Below are 25,989 nucleotides of genomic sequence, written 5' to 3'. Positions count from 1 at the left end.
ATGGCATCGTATTAATTTACACCGTCCGCCATTACAGCTGTGTCAATTCAATTATTCGTAAAAAGAATCGAACGCGCTGCGCACGCGCCGTTCGAAATACGGAATTTAAAAAAAAAAACTATTGTTCTCAAACCCCCTTCTTATTGTTCTTTTTATGAATTTGAAATTTAATTCATTGCCAGTTCGTGCGTTTGACGGTTTTAGGGGTAGCTATTTGTCCCGCTGTTTTCTTAACGCCGAGTCAGTTGAGCCCTCCCTTCGAACAGAACCGTATGTTTATTGATTTGTTTGTTTAACAATAATGAGTGCTCGACTTAAATCGGATCGTTGTTGTTGGTTTGTGTGTGTGTTTTTTTTTGTTGTTGTTGTTGTATTGCGTTTAAAATTCATTATTTGTTGTTATAGTCGCGTGCCGAGAAATATCTTTGTTAGGGTGTAAAGTTTGTTCGTAATAAACGTCGATCATCAAGTATGCGAATAACGGAACGTGAACTAGGTTTCGAAATTTTTTTTTTTTTTTTTTTTTAAATTAAGGTACTATTTCAGTAATGAGGTTTTTTAAGTTGCGTGGGTTAGAGTATTATACAGATCGAGCAAAACAAAGACATTTTGTAAATTACATATTTAAAAAATGTTGAAACTAGTTTTTGACACGATAGTTCACACAAAATGATCTGACAAACAAGAAAAAAAAAACGCTTTGAACTATTGAATGGAATTGAATAGATAAAAATTCCAACCTTTGACGCTTAAATAATGTAGTCTATTAAAAAAACCATGCAAAAGGTGTCTTCTCAACTACATGACAATATCTAACGCGAAACAGTAACTTTTGATTTCAACTATAGAATTCCCATATTATAAAGAGGAAAGATTTGTTTGTTTGTTTGTTTCGAATAGGCTCCGAAACTACTGGACCGATTTGAAAAATTCTTTTTCCATTAGAAGCCGACATTGTCCCTGATGAACATAGGCTACTTTTTTAATTTTTATTTATTTATTTATTTTGGTTTCATGTGTGTTGTAATGTTTCCGAAGCGAAGCGAGGGCGGGTCGCTAGTTTCCTATACAATTGAGACAACATAATGACTTCACGCTATAGTTTCTGCCAATCACTTAATCAGATCGGCGATGGCTTAGGCTGCGCACATAAGTACTAAAAATGAATTAGGGGAAATGATAAAGGCAAATAGAAATTTAGTTAAATACAAATTGGGGCTCTATAGCGTGCGCGTAAATGAGAAACGGAAATCGAATGAATCGACTAAATATCAATTACAATCGAAAGGTGTTCGCAGCGAGCGGCGATCGTTAAGCAAACTCGTGAGCCGCGCGCCGAGCCGAACGTTGAGGTCTGTTTATACGTCCGCTACGATTTTCGTAAATATAATCGACTAAATTGATTTTAGTCGGAACTAATTAATATCATTGTGAACTCAATTCTTAAAGCACTAGTAAGTAAAAGGATGTTCAACTTTCGGTGTTAAGTTGTTAATGTGGCCCATAGACTCATGACACGTATGCAACGCTCACCTGGCGAAGTTGTGTCGACATCCCTCCCCGTTGTGTCAATACACAGTCATAAATACATTGACCATGAGGTAAATTTCGGTCTCTCCCAGAATACGAGGGACTGTGTGCTTAGTGCGAGTTTTTTAACGGTCTCGATAGCGTAAAAGTTAACTCGAATCTGTATGGAGTTGGCACATTTGCCTACGTTGCGTTTGAGTTAACTTTTATGCTGTCGAGAACGTTAAAAAGCACACTGGTCTCAAAGCTAGCTTAGCTAATTAATGCAAAAACCGTCACAATAGGTGGTCACCAATAACAAAACAATCTATATAATATAATTAGTGATAAGGGATCATAATTGAATTCAAACGAACATACTCGATGCCTCCAATGAACTCTAACTCAAAATTTAGAAATTTTCGTTTTTCACGCAAATCGCTTCACTATTTTAAAAGTATTACAATTAATCATTATTGATGGGGTTCGAAGCAAGAGTAAATCAGCTAGTTACACAAAAAAAACATAAATATATCTGCAATAATAAAGATTTTATGAACTTTTTCCGTTTAAACGCTCCTCCTGTAAATCTACGAATTTGGAGTTAGCGTAGTGTTCATTGGAGGCATCGAATATAATTAGTGATAAGGAATCATAATTGAATTCAAACGGACATACAACAATTACGCGAGTCGAATATCAACGATTTAAGTATTAAAAACAAATCTGATATCCTTATCAGCGCAAGACTGCAAATCTGGGTACGCATTGTGATCTATAATTAAATCAACGTTGGTTTTGACCCCAAATGACGTCACTACATATAAATTCACACAAGACTAAGTTTTGTCAAGTTAGGAAACTTTTTTTTTTAATTAGGGCAGTCTGGTTGGTATTCCTTCGCTTTTTTAAATTTAATTAGATTTAGATTGTTAGATAATACCCTAAGTGAGAATACCCTAAGTGTGAAATGAGCGTTCCCGCTTCCCTCAGCGAAACGTACAAACAACAATGTCAATAATAGTTCGGCATAATGAGGCCGCGGACGCGTATTGAGCCGTTTTTGGTAAAACCCGAGCATATGGTGTGAACTGAACGCATTAGCGGACCCGCTTCCTGTCTCGAAAATATATCCTTAAAAAAATAAACTTCAAAACTATTGTTAAATAACACGAATTAGTAACACAAGTGTTGTTGTTTCGAAAAAAAAAAAAAAAACAAAAAAAGGTGTTGATCTAATTATATGGCGGGAAACGTAGCATCATTTGCTGTACGACTGTTATTATAGTTTACTATTGGAAGTATTTGTTAACCGTAAGCTTTATAATAGGTAACTCAAAAGAAGTTTCTCAGTTAGTCGATTAATTGGTTAGTAGGTTTTGGGTATTTAGTCTAGTCTGTTTCCCAACACTATTACTAAGGTCGTGAAACATTAATTTTTTTTTTCAGTAGAGTGTCGACTTTTAAGCAAAATTTTTACTTAATTCTACTTTTTTTTGTCGAAAGAGTTAATACTACTTTGCAGTGCCTGTAATTGTCTCGTCTAAGGGTCACATTTTTAGAATTGTATATATAAGTTCAATGTAAGGGTTAATTTTCGATTGTACCGCAGACGATGGGTCACCGTCTATAATAGTTTAAGATTTATGACAATATGCGGCGACTTTGTTGTTGTCCACGAGCTCGTAATACAAGGGTCGTTGACACACTTAGCGCGCGCTGTAACAGTGTTCGATATTCAAACGAAGGATACATCATAGTAGCTACATCGGAACGTCAGCTCTGGATCGGCGGACGCGAGTGGCGGCGGACATCTGTTCTAAATTCAAATTCACCGTCTGTTCGATTTCTTTTAATGATTATTGAAATTGCCAGTTGTGTTATGCGCGTTCTATTTTTGAATAGGAATCTTTTAGGCGCGCGTACGTACTGTAGGTACCTACATGAAGATTTTATTAATTTATTATGTTACTTATTAGGTTTGTTGCAATTTAATAAATTAAGCTGTGATTTTTTTGTTTTAACATTTACGTTTTTTCCAGTAACTGCTAATCTTTTCTTTATGTTTGCAATGTATGTCCGTTTGTTTAAGATTGCGAAAAATAAATTTTACTGAAACATGTAAAAAAGGCGGCATAAAAAAGGCAAAACAATAGGGCGAACGAGAACGGTGTTATTTCGTAATAAGACACCTAACGATCGTTAGTGGTCAATCAATTTAAAAGTTACACGGGCCGCAATTAAAATGGTTATTTTTCGGTAATTACGACACGGATTGTGTGGCAAATGACCTGCGATCAATCAAACGCAATAGCCATGGTTATGTGTGATACGTAATAACCGCTTTGTGCTACAACTAAATGGCGGACAAAGAACGATTTAAAAATTTAAATTTCGATTGTTTTGTGTTGTATTAAAATAGAATCTTTTTTTTAAATCAACTAACTGTAATAACGACTTAATTAACAAACAAAAAAAATTTGAAAATGAACACATAAACGTATGTGCAATAAGATACATTTTTGATTAACTGTAATAAACCAACGATTGGCGAGTTTAAAGAAATTCATTTTTTTTTTCTTTAAGACAAACACAAACATGGATGGAATATAGATTCTGTGGCAAGCCAATTCTGATAGACTAAGCGATCGCTACACTGAATTGTTAGCTCACTGCACTCATAGCAGATATCAATACTCTCAAGCTGAGCTCCGTGAGCTCTCTAGGCTCTACCAGAGATTAAGTAGCCAAAAAAGTTGGAAGAAGTTGTTAAAGTTTTGGATTTCACAAGAGGAACTCTTTGCTTGATCTCAAAATAACAAATCCTCAATAAGTTATCTTTAGAACGCCGCGACAAATTAAAACTCTATCATACTATAACTAGAAACTATATTTCAATTCTTCAATTTTATAGTTTTTTTTTTTTTTTTATACAAAATTCTAGTTGTGATTGTGAGCTCTGTGTTCCTTGAACACGTAGGGCTAAGAATGTCTTTTTCATTTGGTTTATAAGGTCTCATTGTTATCTATGGACTATAATAGATCTGCCATTGGTTCTTTTTGCCAATATGAGGAAAAAAAAAATTATATTACCATTTTGATTGAGTAGTTGATTTGGTATGTTAAATGTTCACGTGTGATATGTGCCCAGACTCGAACCTGTAGGACGGTCCCTTGATCCACCGTCTGCAGATTCGTTTTAAGTTTCTTGGTAAAACACATATTGCAAGCATACATGAACTCCATTGTGAGGTGAACGAAGGCAGGTGCAACGCTAATGGTTCAGTGGCGTGCGAGCCGCCTCATTACCCATCCTGGTCGGGCAGTTCCGATAATAGAACATTCTCGATTTCACGATAAGAACCTCTCGCAAAAATTACAAAAAACTGTTCGTTTTTTTTTTAATTCAAAAATTGGAATGTAGCGCGATCCAATAAAGAGATTGTATGATTTTAATTACGCAGTATTATAAAAATTAAAGTCCCATTTCTTCCTGTTAGAAGGATTTTGGACAACCTTGAAACATAATTCATATATATATTTATATGTATTTATTTAAGTACGAGTATTTGTATATATAAATATTATGTATGTTATATATACACATATGCTTAAGTAATATCACTATCACACTACACCTACCAAGGTTCATCTCTGCACCCCCCTAAGGTAGACTCTCAGAGAATGCCTATGGCATTAAGTCCGCTTTTATACTGTCTAGTATATAAAGTTATAAATAAATAAATAATTCAGACAGATCTCACACCTCGAGGTGATTAGCGGTATTATTATGGGCTCGCTTAAAAAGGATCTGTGTTGAAATTTCTGCATAAGTCAGGCTGTGATAACTATTGATAAGTAATGTGAAAACAGCTTCCCAGAAGTTAGGAGATGATCTGAGATCCTTAAACAAGCCTCTTTTAATATAGTATCAATCGATTTATTCTAGTTTTATTTAAAAAAAAACAATAAGAAATGTAGTTTTAAAAACAAAACACACTTAAAAAGCAAAGTGAACTAAAAATTATAATAATTTGTTTTTTGTCCTGTGGCTACTAGTCAGGTTATTCGTCAGAACGAAGTTATAAAGTTATTGTATCTTCATCTGTTGTTGATTCGTGTGCAGATTAAGAAGTCGAACGTTCAGAGATTCTGAATACAAACAAACATACTCAACCAACAAAAGTGTGTTAATAACAGTTTTTTTTTGTTATTATTGCTTCAATGGTTGGTCGAGCTCACGTCCCATTTGATGTTAAGTGGTTATGGAGCTCATAGACACATCTACAACGTAAATACCGCCATCCACCTAAAGATATGAGTTCAAAGTCTCAGTATAGTACAACGGCTGCCCCAACCTTCAAACCGAAAACTAAATTGGTAGAGTGGTGGTATCTACCCGTGGGGACTCACAAGAGGTCCTACCACTAACAATGTACAGCTAATTTAGTACCAGGAGAGCATAGCACTGAGCGAGTATTGTTTCCACAGAGACCTCCTTCGTCATCGCTGTCGTACGGCGGCGCGGTGAACGATGACGTGCGCTCCCCAGGGTCGGGGGGCACGCCGGGACCACTCAGTCAGCCCCCGCCGCAGACCCTCGACGCTACAGACCCAGGTAAGACATTTTCTACACTCAAACTTATGTATACGGAGAAAATCTGATCAGTGAACCACTGACCTCTCAGTAGTCTAGTCGTTGTTTTTATTTCCCTTGTAGGTAGACAAGCATACAGCCCACCTCATGGTGAGTGGTTACCGTGAACTTCAGGAATACCAGGGGCAGAGCCAAGCTGCTGCCTACCAAAACAAGTGCTTTTTTATTTTCCATTTTGTTGCTGAGATGGGTGGACGAGTTCACAGCCCACCTGGTGTTAAGTGGTTACTGGAGCCCATAGACATCTACAACGTAAATGCGCCATCCACCTTAAGACATGAGTTGTAAGGTCTCACTTTTGACAGTACTACGGCTGCCCCACCCTTCAAACCGAAACGCATTACTGCTTCACGGCAGAAATAGGCAGGGTGGTAGTACCCACCCGTGCGGACTTACAAGAGGTCCTACCACCAGTACAACGAAATCTCAAGCGTATAACTCACTTTTAGCGAGATGATAAAAATGATTGAAAGCCTTCGATAGCTCTGTATCTGGTTACAGTAGTACGCGTGGGTTTAACAGCCTTTTTATATACGTATCGTGTTTCTAAACAAAGGCTGCCTTAGATAAAGCACGACGGCTTAGAGCTTTTATTGGCGAGAGAGTCCGGTCGATGCCGTTTAAAACGAAAATAAATTTGCTTAAAGCGTCTCTAAAGTTTAATTGAATACAATTTTAAAATCATTGAATTAGTTTCAAACAGACATCAGGGAATATATTATTATGCTGATATTTGTTTAGAGTTACTGTTTCATTCAAATAAGAGAATGTTTGTTTAAAACTAAAGTCACTCAATCTTCATAAATGTGTCTGTTATATACCCTTGTATGGATTAAAACTAAATAATGTAACTTTAATTTAATTTTGTACTGGTGGTAGGACCTCATGTGAGTCCGCACGGGTAGGTACCACCACCCTGCCTATTTCTGCCGTGAAGCAGTAATGCGTTTCGGTTTGAAGGGTGGGGCAGCCGTTGTAAGTATACTGAGACCTTAGAACTTATATCTCAAAGTGGGTGGCGGCATTTACGTTGTAGATGTCCATGGGCTCCAGTAACCACTTAACACCATCTAAGCAATAAAAAAAAACTATCAAATAAATCTTGATAAATGAAAAACAGGATTCCGTTAACACGTTTTACTGCTGTGTAGGTTACCCGTGTCCTGCGTGGCGCAATGAAGTAATTATGTCGATTTCCTTTACTAAGTAGACTCTGGGAGCGAAGGATACGAAGAAACTGAGAATGAATCTATTTCTAAGAGACCTAAAAGACTAAAATTAACAAACAAAAGATGGCAAAGTTAGGCAATCCAGGCGCTTAGTAATACAAATTGACGTAAAGTCGTCGTGGCCTAAAGGATAAGACGTCCGGTGCATTCGTTATGTATTTACTGATGCACCGGTGTTCGAATCCCGCAGGCGGGTACTGATTTTTCTAATGAAATACGTACTCAACAAATGTTCACGATTGACTTCCAAGGTGAAGGAATAACAGCGTGTAATCAAAATCCAAACCGCAAAATTATAATTTGCTTAATTACTCGTGGTAGGACGTCTTGTGAGTCCGCACGGGTAGGTACCACCACCCTGCCTATTTCTGCCGTGAGCAGTAGCGCGTTTCAGTTTAAAGGTTGGGGCAGCCGTTGTACTGTTAAAAGTGAGACCTTACAACTCATGTCTCAGGGTATGTGGCGGCATTTACGTTGTAGATGTCTATAGGCTTTGGTAACCACTTAACATTAGGTGGGCTATGAGTTCATCCACCCATTTATGCAATAAAAAAATTAAACAACTTCAGTACGCCGCGTACGGTACCTATATGACAGTCAAAGGGTTAAAAATAAGATTTACCAAAAATTAAATACTTTTTATTTATTCAAAATTCTAAAGCACAATATAAATTATCGGGATCTAACTGTCAGTTGAGGCTACTCAACGTCGCGGAGACAGTGACTCAGTGACACATTCATCTGTCATTCGTACAATTAACATAGTATATCGATCCGTCAATGCGACGGTTACCGTCCGACACAAGCCGCGTCGTCACATCAACACTGGGCTCGTATCCCGGGCCGTGATGAGGCGGTATTTAATGCGCACTTGATACGCCATCTTCGTTTCTGAAACTAATAATAAAGCAACGGAAAATCTTATTAAGAGAGGTACTCAGCTATGGTGCCGAGCACACGGGTATTACGACCCACGATTGGGTCAATCGAACCCCTTATCAGCCTTTATTTTTGCAGTTCCTACCAAAAATTATCAAAAATCAAACAGCACAGCCACAAAGAACTGGTATTGGAACATATATTATAGACTAAAAGTGGCCCAGTATGATTAAAGATTTTCAAATCATACTCATAAGCAATAAATGATAGTTTAAAGAAAACCCAACTAAAAAATAGAAAATAATTCAAAATTAAAATTTATTTTCTATTTTTTAGTTGAGTTTTCTATAAAAGCGTATTTTGTTAGTTTTATTTAAACTATTATTTATTTTTCATTTTTTAGTTGAATTTCAACTTTTTCAATTATTTTTTTAAAATGTTAAATTGTCCCCGGTCCTTTGTAAGTATACCAAATTTCGAGTTAATCCGACGTTTTGAAGGGGGTCTAAATCACGTTCAAAGATTCCGTTACAAACATATATACGTCTGAAGCTAATAAAAGCGTATAAAAATCATAATGATATTGGTACACTTTTATATTAAAACATAGCAACACTGTGCAATTTTATTAGCTAAACATTTAAAAGTTATTCACGCTCGACTGTACCAACGACTATATGATAATACTGTCAAATTGACAATTCACAGTTGACAGATCGGCGCGTAAAGAACTGAAAGGGATATTTCAACGGCTCTCAAAATGCGTATTGAAATCGTTTATGTCGTATCGGTGGTAAATCTTAGATTATCTCCTACGTTTTATGTGAGTCAGGTACTTACAATCCTTTCTCATATATGAATAATAATTTAAGAGGCTACTTTTGTTTTGTTTAAATGCATTAGTAAGTGAGTAAAGGTTACGATGTTTAGGACGTCTATAAAATATATCGGAGCCTAGACAACAATGAAGGATTGAAAATACAAAATATTGGTAGCTTTATGAAATGCTTTGACGTGAAAGTTCTGCAGTTACCGTTCGTTTAGAACGCTGAAAACAAATGGCGTCAAAGAGACGATCGCGCGTGTGACAGCTGTCAAAAATGGCCGCCGTATTCGCGCGAAAATAACAAAGGTTTTTTTTTGTTTTGCATTTCCACGTGGCGCTTTTTATTCAGTGAAAAAAATTACGTTTCCGACGCACGTAGATTTGTAATTGTTTGGTTTGTCGCATCGCTGTGTCTGTGCGCGACGAAACGCCTCGCCAAATTGAATTTTGGTGAGCCGGGCACACAATGATCTGTAACTAGGAAGCCATGTTATTTTTTACTTTTTAAAATACAAACACGCTCCGGTTGCATTTTTGTGCAGTCCGTGGTTCGATTTTTGAATTCGGACAAGCAATGTGGCTTTTTGGCGGGAACGCGACAGGCGAAATTGTGTTAACTGCTTTACTTTGTTAATTCAGTGTTTCTTTAGGTTCAAACGAGTAATAAAGGCTAACTGCCCCAAATCTAAAAGTTCACAAATCCAAATTTAAAACAAAGTCGCCAAAAGAGCTTCTCAGGTTCTTCCTTAAAACCGACTGAATGTCAGTAGATTCCCACCGTTTCATTAAATTTCACATAAAATATTAGGTATTTATAATATTTAACAATTCAAGATTATAAATTTGATGCTGGCAACAATGGAATCGCTAGCAGCTAATAGTAGCCATACTTAAAAATAAACGAAGAAAATGGCTAATGTGTCAGTTATTGAGGCTAATTTTGTATGCGATCATATTTGTTTTTGTTTCTAAGACACTACAGTAGTTTAGAAAATAATTATTCAATATGTCACAACGTCTACCACCCAATACTTTATATACGATGATTAATCTGTATTCACAATAATAAAAACACTCTGAACAGATAACATGATATGACCTTTTTACTTATTTTCATATTATATCAATATTATATAATTATTATTGGCCATAAAAGTAATTAATGTTCTGATATCAAGTTTATTGACATTAAACTGATCATTGCTCATTTAAATTTCCTTATTGCTGTCGAGATAGATTTCTGTTCGCGTTTTATAAAAAATTCCGTCGTAGACATAGTATTGGAAAAGTGAGAGATATTCGCTTATTAACCGATTTCAAAAAAGGAGGAGTTCCTCAATTCGAATGTATTTTTTTTATGTTTGTTACCTCATAACTTTGACGATTCTTTTTTTATTAGAAAGCTGACGCTTTCCTTGCGGTCCCAACTACTCCTGTCCTTAATGCTATCCATGAGAAAACCATATATTTCTTAAATATGCATTAAGTACGTGCGCGACAAATAGCTGAATAACTCAATATCACGCCAACCGATTTCGATGATTATTGTTTTTAGTGTATATTAATTTGTTTTGGAAATTCTTTTTTTTCTATTTGAAATTGAGTTTTGTTAAAGCATGTCTATTTACAATTATTTTCGTGAGGAATTCTAATTGGTGACGTTCAATTGTTTTTTTTTTTTAATTTTGTACATATCTGAGATTAGTGGAATCGCTGCGTTAGAATAGAGTCTACAATTGGGAAATTTATTAAATTCAAAGCTAATTTTGAGTTACTGACATAGATTATAAGTAGATACCCTTACTTACTAACAAAATGTTTTTTTATTTTTTTTTTATTGCTTAGATGTGTGGACGAGCTCACAGCCCACCTGGTGTTAAGTGGTTACTGGAGTCCATAGACATCTACAACGTAAATGCGCCACACACCTTGAGATATAGTTCTAAGGTCTCAGTATAGTCACAACGGCTGCCCCACCCTTCAAACCGAAACGCATTACTGCTTCACGGCAGAAATAGGCGGGGCGGTGGTACCTACCCGTGCGGACTCACAAGAGGTCCTACCACCAGTAATTACGCAAATTATAATTTTATGGCTTCTTTAAAATTATAATTTTATGTATGGCTTCTTTAGTGAAATAAGGGTTTAATAATAAAAAATAATAAAGCGGTTACATACGATGTGAGGTGTACATACCGTATAGACCGTATCTTAGCAAAAGGGGGACAGTCAGATGGCTAGGGTCCCCTGGGGAGCCCAAATTTGAGATGCTGGATTGAACTAAAGACATCGTAACTGGAACCGCATGAATTATGGAAAGAAACAAACCGAGGAATGTTCTCGACTAGTCCAAAGTCCGTTAAGGGCTATGCCAATGATAGTGTTAACAATTAGATACGAATACAAAGTGAATTGTTTTTTTTTTTCAAATTAATCGTGCGTTTTGCGGTCTGGCCAAAGGAACAGAACTGTATTCTTTTAAATAAGATTTAAGAACTAAGATTAATACTAGATTTTTTTTTAACTTTTGGGCTATGGGCTTATCTATCTGATAGCTTGTAATGATTTCAATTTAAAAATCAGATTAACAGATTTGGTTAGATAAAGCCAAACAGGCAGTCTACATCAAAACCCTTTGACTAAAAAAAAAAGCTTGGCAAACGTCACCCGCGTCCGCAGCGCCTGCATTGAAGGACCCATTTCTGAATTATTCAAAATTCCTCTCTCATAATTCAATCAGTCCGGCTCCCGGGGGTGGCAGGGCGTTGTGATTATTCCCGAATTTAATATTAATTAACCGCCGGGCCCGAGAGCCTGTAATTGCGTTTTTCAATTACATTCTGACAATTACGCGACGCACTCGCTAATTGTGAGCGCACGATATTTTTGACGTCCGCATTCGTGTTTTATTTAAAAAATTCAACGCGACTGATTGACGGACACGCGGGAAGCTCCGTTAAATGAGTGTGTATGAGCTTTTAAGCGAGCGTCCGAGCTTCCGATGACGCTTTAATGGAGCTTATTTTGATGTTCATTATCGGATGCAACGAGTATTTTTGGATCTGATTTTGGATTTTCCATATTTGCTAGCTAGTTTTGTGTACGCTGTCCACGTCTATCGCAACATTTCTGACAGGGTTATTAACAGGTACTTAATAGAAAGCGACGCTTGTGCTTGTATATTCGTTCCAGTACGTGTTCATCTTCAGCTTGCGTCGTAAATGGCCATAATGAAGACGGCTTAATAACTCTATATAGATAAACAAGTATAAAGTTCATCTGGTGTTAAATGGTGCTAACCGCAGATATTAAGGCCTGAATGTCTTCACCCACCTTGACTGTCCCAATTAGTAAGACTAGTGGCCCCCGGTGGTCGAAATTCGACTATAATTAATTGAAATTAGGTATAAGTTTGTACACTATCATGATTCTATTGTCAAAGACTTCTATAATCGCAGATTTCGCCAAGACCACGTTTTACACAAATATTAATAAAGACAAACAATATTTAATCTATTCTCAATTTGACCACAGATTTTAAGCAGTAAACTTGATGACTAAAAACTTGACAATATACAAATAGTATACATGCGTGTGTGTATCAAATACATGGTAGTGTGTATAATGTTTTCTTTATTAATTTAATGTATCTTTTACGCATTATTTAAAATAAATATTAGCATTGTGCACTTCTTCTCTATATCTATACTAATATTATAAAGAGGAAAGATTTGTTTGTTTGTTTGTTTCGAATAGGCTCCGAAACTACTGGACCGATTTGAAAAAATATTTTTCCATTAGAAGCCGACATTGTCCCTGATGAACATAGGCTACTTTTTTTTATTTTTTTTTATTTTTTTTTTCTTGGTTTCATGTGTGTTTTAATGTTTCCGAAGCGAAGTGAGGGCGGGTCGCTAGTTCTCTATAAGTGTGGAAAATTTCATACTCCTCCGTCCGTGCAATTTTCGTAAAAAGGAATACAAAGTTTTTGCTTCACATATCAATATATAGATGTAAAGAGGTTCCCACATCTCAGACTATTTTTGTTCTCCGCCAAAGCGAACTCCGACTAACTCCATATGCACGCAGAAAACATTAAGCCGATAAAACACTAATTGGCAAATTAAATCGTAACCCGAACCGCGGCGAATAAAATATCCGATTATTGTATCAGACGGGGAGGCGAAATAAAATTATCGCCATCCCCCCCTTTCTCAACCCTGTACGGACACATTTTCATCATAATTGGGGTTCCGTCGCGTTGACGAAGAACCCGAATTATGTCAAAGTTTTGTGATTTCGTTAATGTTGTAATCATGAAACATTTCGGTAAATGTTCACGAATCAAATGTGAGATTGTGCTGATAGTTCAAGAAAATCTCACGCACCGAAGTCTTGTTGACTTGGAGCTCATGGGCATCACCGTGCGGACGTCATTAATTTAGTATATGAAGGCCTCTGTTGTATTTTAAAGCATTTGTTCAATCATCTAATCGAAACGCATCATTGCTTTGCAATAACTTACAGTATGCTCTTCACCACCGCTGATATAATTTGCAGCTACACTCAAGATATAACGTCTCGGCTGAAAAAAAAAAACCCTTTCATCAGCATCATGTTAACATTTTTGCTTACATATCCTAGTATTGAACATCATAGTATGTTCTAGATTTATAGCTATAATAAATCTAGGGCATACTATATCTGAAGACGCATAGAATTAAAGCCATTGAACACACCGCTAGGAATATAAGCGTAAAGTCTTGTCATGGCAAGATCAAGGCAGTGTTATTGGCATGCGCCGTGACGTACGGAACCGCGGACCTCGGTCCGAGTGTGACAAGACCTGCTCGTCGCTTACTCATTCAGCCCACGCTCCGAGTGACCGCTGAGTGCTCACAGTGCGTCTTGAATTCAGCTCACTCCATCCGGGTCGTTTAATTCGTATCTAGTATCCTGCTAGTCACGTCAGACCTACGGCTGTGCTGCGTACGGTATAAATAGTTAGGAAGCGAATTGTTTTACGTCTCATATTTAACTTTTGTAGTTTGATATACCTAAAAAACGGTCATAAGTGGACAAAAACTCAATGAGAAATTTTGATAGTAATTCTTATTTATTGTGTATTAGTTTTGGAACGAAGTTCCTTATGGGACGATGCGGAGGGGTACCCTAACCGGGAAAAAACGTCCGTAACGTAAGATTTTTATTAGTAATGCACACAGTGTACGACTAAACTTTGTAATAACGTAGAAAAAATAACATATTTTTTTATCATTCATTGACCACGATCTCAGAGCGTTCGTTTGCGCAATACACTAACTCTTATGCAAACAACCGTGAATGAAGTGTACCACAATAAGTTCGCACGTTACCGAATGACCGTGGGTTGTTGCGAAACCTCCAGTTTTATTTTCTTTCTACCTCGAATAGAACTTAAAATTTATATTTTTATAATAAGGAACTTCTTTCCTATCCGGTGTCCCACGGCATTACACATCTTTTTTATTTCCTAAATTCGAGATCCAGTGGTAAGCGGTTAATATTGCCGGGGATCGGCAACGATTTGCCAAGTTACCGACTGTAGTAAGAAACAGAAATGTCGAAGATTCGTGATTAGATGTCAACGCGTTTGTGGCCCAGAGACCTTTTTTATTGCTTGGGTTAGTGGACGAGCTCACGGCCCACCTGGTGTTAAGCGGCTACCGGAGCCCATAGGCATCTACAACGTAAATGCCGCCACTTAACTTGAGATATAAGTTCTAAAGTCTCAATATAGTCACAACGGCTGCCCCACCAACGCAAATTGAAACGCATTACTGCTTCACGGCAGAAATAGGCAGTGTGGTGGTGCGGACTCATAAGAGATCCTACCACCAGTCTCACGGTGGGCGACAGCCAAGGTGATTCTGACGCTGACGATGGTTGAGCTTAAATCGCTGGTCTGATGAACATAGACGTCGCATTATATGTTTGAAAGATTATCATCCGAAGCTTTCAAATTTTAATTAAACAATATATATATTTTTTTGTTTTAACGGAATTTAATTCTGAGCAATTATCGAATCCACACGAATACATCCAAAAAATATCGTCAAAATCGGTTCAGCCGTTTACGAGGAGCTCACGAATATACCCAAGGACAAAATAATTATATTTATTGAGATGTTTGAAATGACATTTCAATATACGCGTAAAACAAACTCATTCATTAGGTAGTTTTGTTGCGTCTGTGGCAGTCTGTACTCGATCTAACACACACTTACGGCCTAAAATACTGGACGGTAGCCATTTTTTGCATTCAAATCGTTTTATTGTATATTTTAAAGACGTAAATGAATAAAAATTTGCATGATTCGTAAACGCTATGCGATTTAGTTTTGAGACAAAAGCTAAATGATTCGGGCGATCGTAAAACACGATTTGATTTATCGTTGTATTTTATATTCTATGCTTTTTTGTTGTTCATAGAGAAGTACATAATATGAATTTCGAATTTGATTTTTGTCAGTACAGCTGGCAGATTCATGACCAATATTATAAAGAGGAAAGATTTGTTTGTTTCTTTGTATTGAATAGACTCCGAAACTACTAAACTGATTTGAAAAATTCTTTCACCTTTTGGAAGCTACACTATCCCGATTGACAAGGGCTATAATCTTTTTGAAAAAAATTAGGGATCCTTACTAAAACACCAATAATGTAACCCAATGTGTAAAAAAATTACCTAAAATATTCTTTACATCGCGTGCCCTGCGAAAGCTATTGATGATAGAATAAAATAATGTACTACGACTTTGTAGAACGCATTATTATTTACAAAAAATGTCGCAACAGCATATGTCTAACTATTATAGTTATGCCGCAATAAGTGTTCTTTTATCTAAAAAAATAAAACAACGTCAAATATCGTTGAAATTTTTGTTAAAGACCCGAGCGGAGTCGGAGCGGGCCGCTTGTAAACAATAAAGAATCACATTTCAAAAGTAAAACATACAGATGTTTTGAATATAAATAATCTTTCACAAACTAAAAAGTCACATGTAAATTGATTGTCGCATAACATGGTCACGGTGTTACCGTAACGTGATGGAACTAAATTCATGAATCGCATTTTGCACGGCTGTCTGTTGTACGGACACGTTTGCATCCATCTGATGCAGGGAGATGTATAGTTTGTTTATGGATGTGCAAGGAGACGAAAATATAAAACTCGGCTTAAAGATCGCGTTGCCAGGCCATAAAATTAAAAAAAAAAAAAGTAAGTGCAATAGAGCATCTTACAGAGGTTATTTTTCAAATGTTCCCGCGCAAACGCGTTGTTCGTACATGAATACGCAACGTTTAGCCGCCATATTTGGCTAATCGTGACCCGTGTTTAACTTGATTTGAAAAAAACATCTCAATGATTAGTTTTTAATCAGAAATTTTAAAACGTATGAGACTGACCGGGAAGTAATAAGCAGATGCGCTATTGCAGAAGATACTGGACAACTAAAGTAAGCGGCTAAATTTATCTTCTGAACAACTGCTACACGAACATGAATCCTGTGAAGGAAAATATTAATAGTTATGTTCCTACTCAGAGTTTGCGATTATCTAATAGAAATAATATTTTGACATTCCTATCTAGTGATTGAAGAAGATTTTCAATAAAAATAAAGCTTAATACGTCGTTAAATATACAATAGTTCGTGTTAAACAATACGGCTTTTCTGTAAAATAATCCTAACTGTAAACTTTAACTTAAAGTTAGCTAGTAGCTATGCTCGGTCAAGCTAAATACGGTCAGTTATTAACCGGCTTTCGCAGTTAGAATTCATGAATATTTGCATCCTCACCGATATTGACGAGTCGGTATTGCAACGGACAGGGTTAGCAATGGCGCGATAAATCATTGTGATATACAAAATTGATTAGAAGCTTATCTTTTGAGTCACTTAAGGCTGTCCTGTAACGCGGCCGGGGCACAGCCCTATCGATATTTCAGGCACAAAATTGAAAATTACCGGAACCCCAGCGGACTTACATAACTCAAATCTATCGCAACCAATAAAATATTAACTGACAACGTTTTCCCGCAATTTTTCACCGGCCATTCCGTTATTCGTATCACGTCTCGCCCGCACTTACACTCGATGCTAAATGTAATCATAAAATTGTTGTTAATAATTCACGACCGACGAGACGGCGCTACGAGTTAGAGCGGGACGCCGTCGGAGGTGCGGGAACGGGATTATTAAATTCTGTGAATGCTCACTTTGTATTTAATATCCGAATGTGTTTAATATTAGATTAGTTGGGGCGCTGCAGCCCTCGGGCTCCCCCGGGGCGTGTCTTCTTCGTGATAGATTCTCGTTACGGAATTTTCCTCGAATTATGATTGGTCGATGGGTTTCCATTTGTAAATGGGAAACTGTAGGTAACCTCCGGCCTTGGCGCTCGCGTTTCACATAATTAGAATATTTTTGCTTCGCTCGAGACGCACGCGATGTCGTTGTCTCTGCGTATTATGTGACGTTGACGGCCTTATTGCTTTCTTATGTTAAATTCGATTAGGAATCGCATTCGGCGTGCCGTGGTGGTATGCTAACGAACTGCCGGTGGGCTGGTGAGGTCGCGTTCTGTAAACCAGACCGCCGCTTTTCAGGTCGACGCGATGTCGCCGAAATCATGAAGATAATATTCTTACATTTTCAACAAAACATACTTTATTAACGCATACATAACTTTTGCCTGTCGTATCATCATTCCAAACGTTAATATATTGCAGGAATCTTGAAACGAGAGGTAAAAGGTTGCATCTCCTTTGATAAACAAGAAAAACTTTAGTTTTTAATTATTTTGTTCCTAGATATTATAAACAAATCTCATTGTAACTCCGCTTATATATGTTAAGACTGATTACAATTTGAATGGTTTAAGTTATTGATACCTCTGCCATGCCTCGACCACTCTGCACCACGACTATTTTCCAAAGTTACCGCGCAAGCTTTACTAAAATCGGGTGAGCACCACTTCGTGACGTCATATGAGGCCAAAATACCATGATTAGAGACACATTTACATCATCATGTTTTTAAATAAATGACTAAAATTCAGTTGAAACTATCATCGTTTTGATTTTTTATTGAGTTTCTTTTTTACTGATATTCAGTTAATAAATCAAGTTTCTTTATAACTAAACATTACTTTAACAGGCTCTCACTGGTGGACCTCTTGGGTGTCCGCACGGGCAGGTACCACCACCCCGCCTATTTCCGCCGTGAAGCAGTAATGCGTTTCGGTTCGAAGGGTGGGGTAGTCGTTGTAACTAGAGACCTTAGAACTTATATCTCGAGGTGGGTGGCGCATTTACGTTGTAGATGTCTATGGGCTCCAGTAACCACTTAACACCAGGCTGTGAGCTCGTCCATCCATATAAGCAATAAATAAAAAAACCATCAGAAGATATTTGATGCCAGACACTAACTTTAAGCTCGAACTGCGACCTCACGTCTCAAGGTGAGGCTAGCGCATTAAAAACAGGTCTCGTAAGGATTACAAGGCGCTCGTTAAACTAAGCATCATGTAAAATCCGAATTTACGGTAAACTTATACGTAGGAAGCGACGAAGCCATGTGCCGTATCGTGTTGCCGGCTCGAAGGGCGCTGGTTTGATTCCAATTTATCGAGCGTGTACCCTTGTAGGGCACGACACGAATTTGTCTGTAAACGATATGCGGTGAGTTTTTGTTTTAAATGTGACGATGATCACGTGATAACGTTACAGTAGCGTTCGCTGGACGAGCGAACGTCAACACAATCACCAATGCCAAATAATCTGGTGAATACCTGTATCTAAGTAAGCTGAATATTAGGAATGGAACATACCAACATCGTGTCTAGTTAGAATGCACTTCGAAACTGTAGTTTACAGGTATTAACTAGTTAGTATACCTAATTTTAAAATTAACTACAAAACAGTTATGGGTATTAATTACCATTTATTAGTAGGTATAACACTGATCACTTTCCTTGTATTCTTGTAATCCGGCTCAAAGGACCAATGTTGGTGACCAATTATCTATTTATACATTTGGATATTTTGGGATTAAAATGAACGCCTTTTAAGACACCTAGTATATTAGTAGAAGAACAACGATGATAGTCATGTGGCCAATCAAAAATTTTTAAAATAGGTTTATTTATTTTTTTAAAGAGTATTTAGTATTGAACAAGCGACACGAAATACATTGCATACTCTCTTTTGTTTTGTTATCGTAATGCTCAACCAGAGCTGGCCATTCCAAAAATTTTAGAAATAAAAGTAATGGTCTCAGTAGTTACTAAATATAAAATAACGAAAATTTATAAAGAAATAGATGAGAAAATTGCACTTAGAACTTTGTTTTTTGCGTATTTACATATAAGTAAGATATACATTACATGGTTTTCTGGGAGCTTTTCGCGTGCCAGTTAACCTGCCAGGGCAATAGTTTCACTTAGTGGATTTCTGAATTTAAAATGTACATGAAATGTAATGTTAGTTGGACGGATTTGATTCCCGTGCAAACTTTCCCTCGCGTCTGCCGCCGCAGCTGTCACGAAGAGAGACCAGCAACGTGACGAATCATTTTGTATAACTGTCATTTTTTGTCACTCGCACAATTGTAATCGTCACCCCTTTTGTGACGATAGTTCTATTTTATTTTATCTTTTTTTGATTTATACAAGGAACTAACTGTACGAGCATGTTAGAGAACAGGTTTTAGTTTTTTTTCCTACTTATGCTGATAGCCTTGGGAGGCTATTTCAGCTTCACCCTAACATGTAGGTGAGCTCACGGGGCTCAAACCTGGAGTGTTGCTAACACTGGCCCTAGCAAGAGCAGTGCTTCGTAGAATCTACCACCGGACCGGAAACGCGACCCACTGAAAATTTCCGGACAGAAACTCAGTGGGCTGTGTCTATGAGCTAATTCGCTCGTCAAGTCCTTCGTCGCAAGCGACGGGCTTGGCGAGAATGGTGACCGGTGCTTGTGGTACCTAAACCGTTACTGGGTCGGGAGGATCCGTAATGACCTGTTTTGGGCGACGTCGACAGGTTTTATTGTTAACATCAGATTGGTTGTGTTGTCCAACACGTATGCCTATCTCAGTCAAGTAATGTTCGCTCGTCAAAATAGGACCATAATCACTGATTCCTTAGAATTTAGTGTCATTTGATAAGTTGGAAAGAGGTCGTTCGTAGCTTTTTTTTAACTGAAACTGGTCAAAGAACATCGATTGATAAACATCAGAGAAAACGTAATGAAAACTCTTTTCCAATTGAATATGCAATTTCGAAAAGGGCACATGTCGCATATTTTGTCGAATACGCTTTTTCATATGCATGTAGTTTTGAGGCTTACCTACACACCCATTTTATAATAATTCCAGTAATGCTCAATTGCTAATTAACACTGAAATATATCTCAAAAGTTAATATTTTAAATTTTACACTGCTTTAGAAAATAATCAGTTTTTTTTTTTTTTTTTTTTTTTTTTTTTTTTTTTTTTTTTTTTTTTTTTTTTTTTTTTTTCTTCATTTCCTGAACATTTTACATTTTCAGAGATGTGCACTTTTCGAAATTGCATATTCAATTATAGACAGATATTAAGTTATAAACTAAATGAAGATGAAATCATCGTAAAGAGCTTGAGCGAAATAGTTATTCGAACGCCCTACGCCCAGCCTCAAGTCTCAAGCTGTGCGTAAAAGCCGAAAACAGAAAAGTGTCACACGTACAAACGTTACAACCGACAATGGAGTTATAATAGTGCGTAATTGCATTGTTGGGTTATACCCTTTCGGTTCGGTCCGCGAGCTCAGCCGCTGTAATTGTCGGGATAACATCGCGGATTGTTTGTCCGGGGTTCGGATCCCGGGTGCACAGCGCGACAGATCCTGGGGCGTCGATATTTATTTGACACCTAATTTGAACAGTCAAGTCGGATTTGAATAAGTCAATGTTTGTTTTTCGAATCGAGAATACTTGGTAGGTACTCGGTTGATTTAATGTGTGAGAGATAAATACATTTTCGCTGTGATGAAACTCAATATTTATTGAGGTTTTTATTTATTTATTTATTAGTTTCGAACTTTTGTTTATGATGACTACCATTGCCAGCGGATGTCCACAAGTGTCCAGCTATTTGTTTTTATATTGCTTAGATGGGTGGACGAGCTCACGGCCCACCTGGTGTTAAGTGGTTACTGGAGCCCATAGATATCTACAACGTAAATGCACCACCTACCTTGAGATATAAATTCTAAGGTCTCAAGTATAGTTGTTACAACGGCTGCCCCACCCTTCAAACCGAAACGCGTTACTGCTTCACGGCAGAAATAGGCAGGGTGGTGGTCCTTACCCGCGCCTACTCACAAGACGTCCTACCACCAGTAATTACGCAAATTATAATTTTGCGGGTTTTGATTTTTATTACACGATGTTATTCCTTCGTTGTCGAAGTCAATCGTGAATATTTGTTCGTATTTTAGACTATATTATGTCATACTAGACGGTTTGAATTCCGTCAAAAAGTCTAGAATCGAATCCAGGCCTGTCTGACCACAAGCCGAGCGCACTCTGACACGCGATGACACAACCATACAAATAGTTCAACGGAAATTCATTAAACAGTGTCACGTAAAAATATGTTAATTCAACTATTTCATATTCAAATGACACTAAATATGATATATGGTTGACATTCTGGGCCCTTCACGCGTACAGACAAACATTCACAAATAGGCTACTTAAATAAATATTTCAAACTGTTTTAAAGTTTATGCTAATTCGTAATGAACAGGTTTTTTTTTTAGTAGCTGGAACTCGACGTGTGAAGTAGGCACACAGCAGCTAGGAGAGATTCGTTTTTGTGTTACTGACAATGTTTATTACGTAATTACGTTCTTTTGTTGTTGGAATGCTATAATAATGAAATGGTATTTTGCGATGCCTATAGTTAACCTATCTAAAAGGGAATTAGGGTTGTTTTAAAATATTTAGCAATGCAACCAATGCAAAACTGGAACCATAATTCGTGCGAACCAAACAATTAATATATAAGTGGACAGTAAAAAAAAATATACACAAAACTATCAAAATCATGAAATCGGCACTCAAAAGCTGTATACTATCAACATACTAACAATATTTTAATTCATACTACTACGTAAAAACTGTCACTAAAAAGCTCAATTGAGAATGGTAATTTCAATTCCTTTACCTATAAGAACATAGTTCACATTTTGCGATGGATGTGTGGAGTAACGAGAATGGATAGAATACGGAATGAATATGTTAGAGGAAGTCTGAAAGTGGCACCTGTGACAGAGAAGCTGAGGAGTGCACGTTTGGGATGGTATGGACATGTGATGAGACGAAATGAAAATGAGGTTGTTAAGAGAGTGTTAACTATGAATGTGGAAGGATTTAGAGGAAGAGGTAGACCTAAGAAGAAATGGATGGATTGTGTGAAAGACGATATGGGTAGGAGGGGAGTGAGCGAAGAAATGGTATATGACAGAAGAGTATGGAAGGAGAAAACATGTTGCGCCGACCCCAGGTGACTGGGAGAGGGGCAGGATAATGATATTTGGTGAATTTACTATCCCGATCTAACGCAATAATCCCAAATGGTGGTTGCTAACAGTGAATTCGTTAGTTAACGCTTATCATTGTTCGAAGCTGCAAAAGCAATTCTTCTTTTTCTCCACCTTATCCCACTAGGTGGGGTCGGCACAGCTAATTTTTCTCTTCCATTCTCTTCTATCAGCCGTCATCTCAACACTCACTCGTCTCTCTCATATCGTCATTCACACACTCCATCCATGTCTTCTTCGGTCGACCTCTTCCCCCTCTACCTTGCAATACCATTTCCATACATCTCCTAGTCACATGCATCTTCTCTCTACGCATCACATGTCCATACCACGCTATACCAAGCTGCAAAAGCAATTGTTACCAGTTTTGCTAATATCAATACGAGCAGCTACGAACTTGGTATTAAAGTCGCTTTGTAGTCATCTTGCTACCGCCTGTCTGCGGCAGTTAAAGCCAAGCCACACAAGTCATGTTCGGATACACTTAACCCAGCGCCTAGACTTAAAGTTTTCGCCTCACACACCGTACTCCGAGCGGGATTACAAGAGAAAAAAAACTATAATTGCAATAATAAAATAAATTGCACTCTAGATGTGGCATTTAAGGAATGTATGGTAGCGCAGTAGCGTCAACTCGACGTACTGTTATTGCATTCTCGAGTTTAACTTAATTAATTTGAACATTTTTTTGTTCCCCAGTATACTTATCACGATATAATATTTTGTACGTTGTTGTATGTGAAGATATATGTACGTAAAGAAAAACCTTCATAGACTAAAAGTCTTTAGTTTTCTAAAAAGGATTTTTCTCATATGTCATTCAGTGAAGTTTGACATTCAATAAAAAAATTTTTATAATAAATAAATTGACATTACATATAAGAAAATTTCAATAAAAAGAAAGTTTGTTTAAAAATATTAATGTTATTAGATTATGGGCTTTAAATGTTGTTTTCTCATTATACCTACAGATGACAGAAAACGCAATTAAGTCTTTTATGTTTATTTATGTATACCGTGTATGTGTTTGTATATGTATGTAAAATTATTATCAATTTGGTTATTTTCGCAATAAGTAATGCACCTACCACAGGACTCTCTACACCACCCTTGGTTGACTGGTAGAGAATGCCTCAAGCATTAAGTCCGCTATTGTACCTTTGTGCATGAAGTTGCATAAATAAATAAATAAATGGTCACATGGAGCAGAGTTTATCACAGTGCGTTTCCAGAGGTCTTTTTTGCCCCGTACCATCCGGCTATGGAATGAGCTCTCCTCCCGTTTCCCGAGCGCTATGACATCTTCAAACGAGGTTTGTGGAGAGTATTAAGCGGTAGGCAGCAGCTTGGCTCTGCTCCTGGCATTGCTGAAGTCCATGGGCGACGGCAACCAGTCACCATCAGGCCGTATCCTCGTCTGTCTAGAAGGGCAATAAAAAATAATAAAAAAGCTTTATTCTCAAACTGAACTTCGCAAACGCTAGACGTTACTACTAATATTGTGATGGGAATGTTTGTTTGTTGACGGAGACTTTTTAGTTGCAGTAGATATGTTGGAAGGAGTGAGATAGCTATAGCCCTGGGTTTGTTTACGTCCATGAGGTATTGTAAATACTGACGACGGATAGGGTACATGCTGATCTACCTGTCCATCCACAGCGCCGGGGTTAGCCTATTGCGTTAAATGCTGAATTACTGATAGTAGGACCTCTTGTGAGTCCGCACGGGTAGGTACCACCGCCCTGCCTATTTCTGCCGTGAAGCAGTAATGCGTTTCGGTTTGAAGGGTGGGGCAGCCGTTGTAACTTATATCTCAAGGTGGGTTGTGGAATTATGTTGTAGATGTCTATAGGCTCTAGTAACCACTTAACACCAGGTGGGTTGTGAGCTCGTCTACACATCTAAGCAATAAAAAAAAGATCCGTGAACAACGTGAACAATGTCAATGACCATAATAAGACACAAGGTCTAAATCAAAATTATGTTATGTATTGGCTGTCTTATTAAACCGGTCAAAAGGTTCGCGGCCGAAATAGGCAGAATGGTGGTATCTACCCGTGCAACTCCACAATACTATATCATTAGGCCATTTTTATTTCTGCCGTGAAGCAGTAATGCGACTTTAGAACTTATATCTCAAGGTGGGTGGCGCATTTACGTTGTAGATGTCTATGGGCTACACACTACACTTAACACCAGGTGGACTGTGAGCTAGTCCACCCATATAAGCAATAAAAAAAAATGAGATTACTAAAAATGCTTTAAAAATTTGTCGTAATTTCTAGAGTTGAGGCCGGATTATTAAGAAAACGACTGTTTTCCAAATAATTTTCCAGATGATCTAGCGACCCCACTTCTTAAGTCAGTTTAAAATGTCAAGTTAAATATAGTCCAACTCCGGGGTGGTGGCGATTCACAAATAATTTCGGACAATGTGTGTTTAATTCTTTTCTCGGTTAGAAAAATGAGTCGTCGGATGATAGGCGAGACGAATCACTGCCAATTGCCTTCTGTCTCGTTGTTTTGTTAAGTACGCGGCCACGGAAACAGCGGGAGCAATACTTAAACGATCTCATGGAATTAACTACAACTTAAAAATATTATACGAGGTTAAAGGGTTTCATATTTTATATTAGCGACCCGCCCTCGCTTCGCTTCAGAATCTGTAATTTATTATTGATTTCTCTACTTGTTAATCGATATTATTATACATAAAAACCTTCCTCTTCAATAACTCTATATATTAAAAAAAACCGCATCAAAATCCGTTGCGTAGTTTTAAAGATTTAAGCATACATAGGGACAGACAGATATAGGGACAGAGAAAGCGACTTTGTTTTATACTATTTAGTGATACATCACTAAACTTTATTATACTTAAGCCTAGCGTTTATATGTTTGTCAGCGTATACAGATATCTAATGTACGATAATTATCACGTATCAATCCTTATGTGTGCAATGAGAATGGTGACGTAAGTATTCACAGTTAAAACTGCTGTATTTTTATTCGTTATTTAAAGGCATTCTTAGATTACACCCTGACGGCTTCAGATCTCTGATTATAAAACACATAAACACCATTCAAGGGGGCATTGGGGGGATGAGATTCGGAGTCCAAGAGTCGCGTACTCGCTCTTCGATATTGCAACTCTTTCTCTGTTCTCTCTCTTCTTCTGTTAAAACCCAAACTGAGAGGCTAGGTATCCAACTAGGAAGAGAGACAGTATTCAATAACAATATTTTGTGAAAACGCTTTGT

General features: G+C 37.4%; 1 protein-coding gene across 1 annotated transcript in view; it reads left to right on the top strand.

Annotated features, from left to right (window-relative positions):
- Positions 1 to 25,989, top strand: part of LOC101737806 (homeobox protein homothorax-like) — a gene marked incomplete at its 5' end in the record, with an annotated part of 369,054 nt that overhangs the window by 100,974 nt on the left and 242,091 nt on the right. Inside the window, 1 exon segment of the mRNA NM_001309564.1 lies at positions 6,001 to 6,127. Within this exon segment, the coding sequence (NP_001296493.1) occupies positions 6,001 to 6,127 (127 nt within the window).

This window comes from Bombyx mori, chromosome 25 (genome assembly GCF_030269925.1).
Source record: "Bombyx mori chromosome 25, ASM3026992v2".
In the NCBI taxonomy this organism is placed as follows: domain Eukaryota; kingdom Metazoa; phylum Arthropoda; class Insecta; order Lepidoptera; family Bombycidae; genus Bombyx; species Bombyx mori.
The sequence above is the reverse complement of the archived record's forward strand: the minus strand, read 5'-3'. Positions and strand labels throughout refer to the sequence as shown.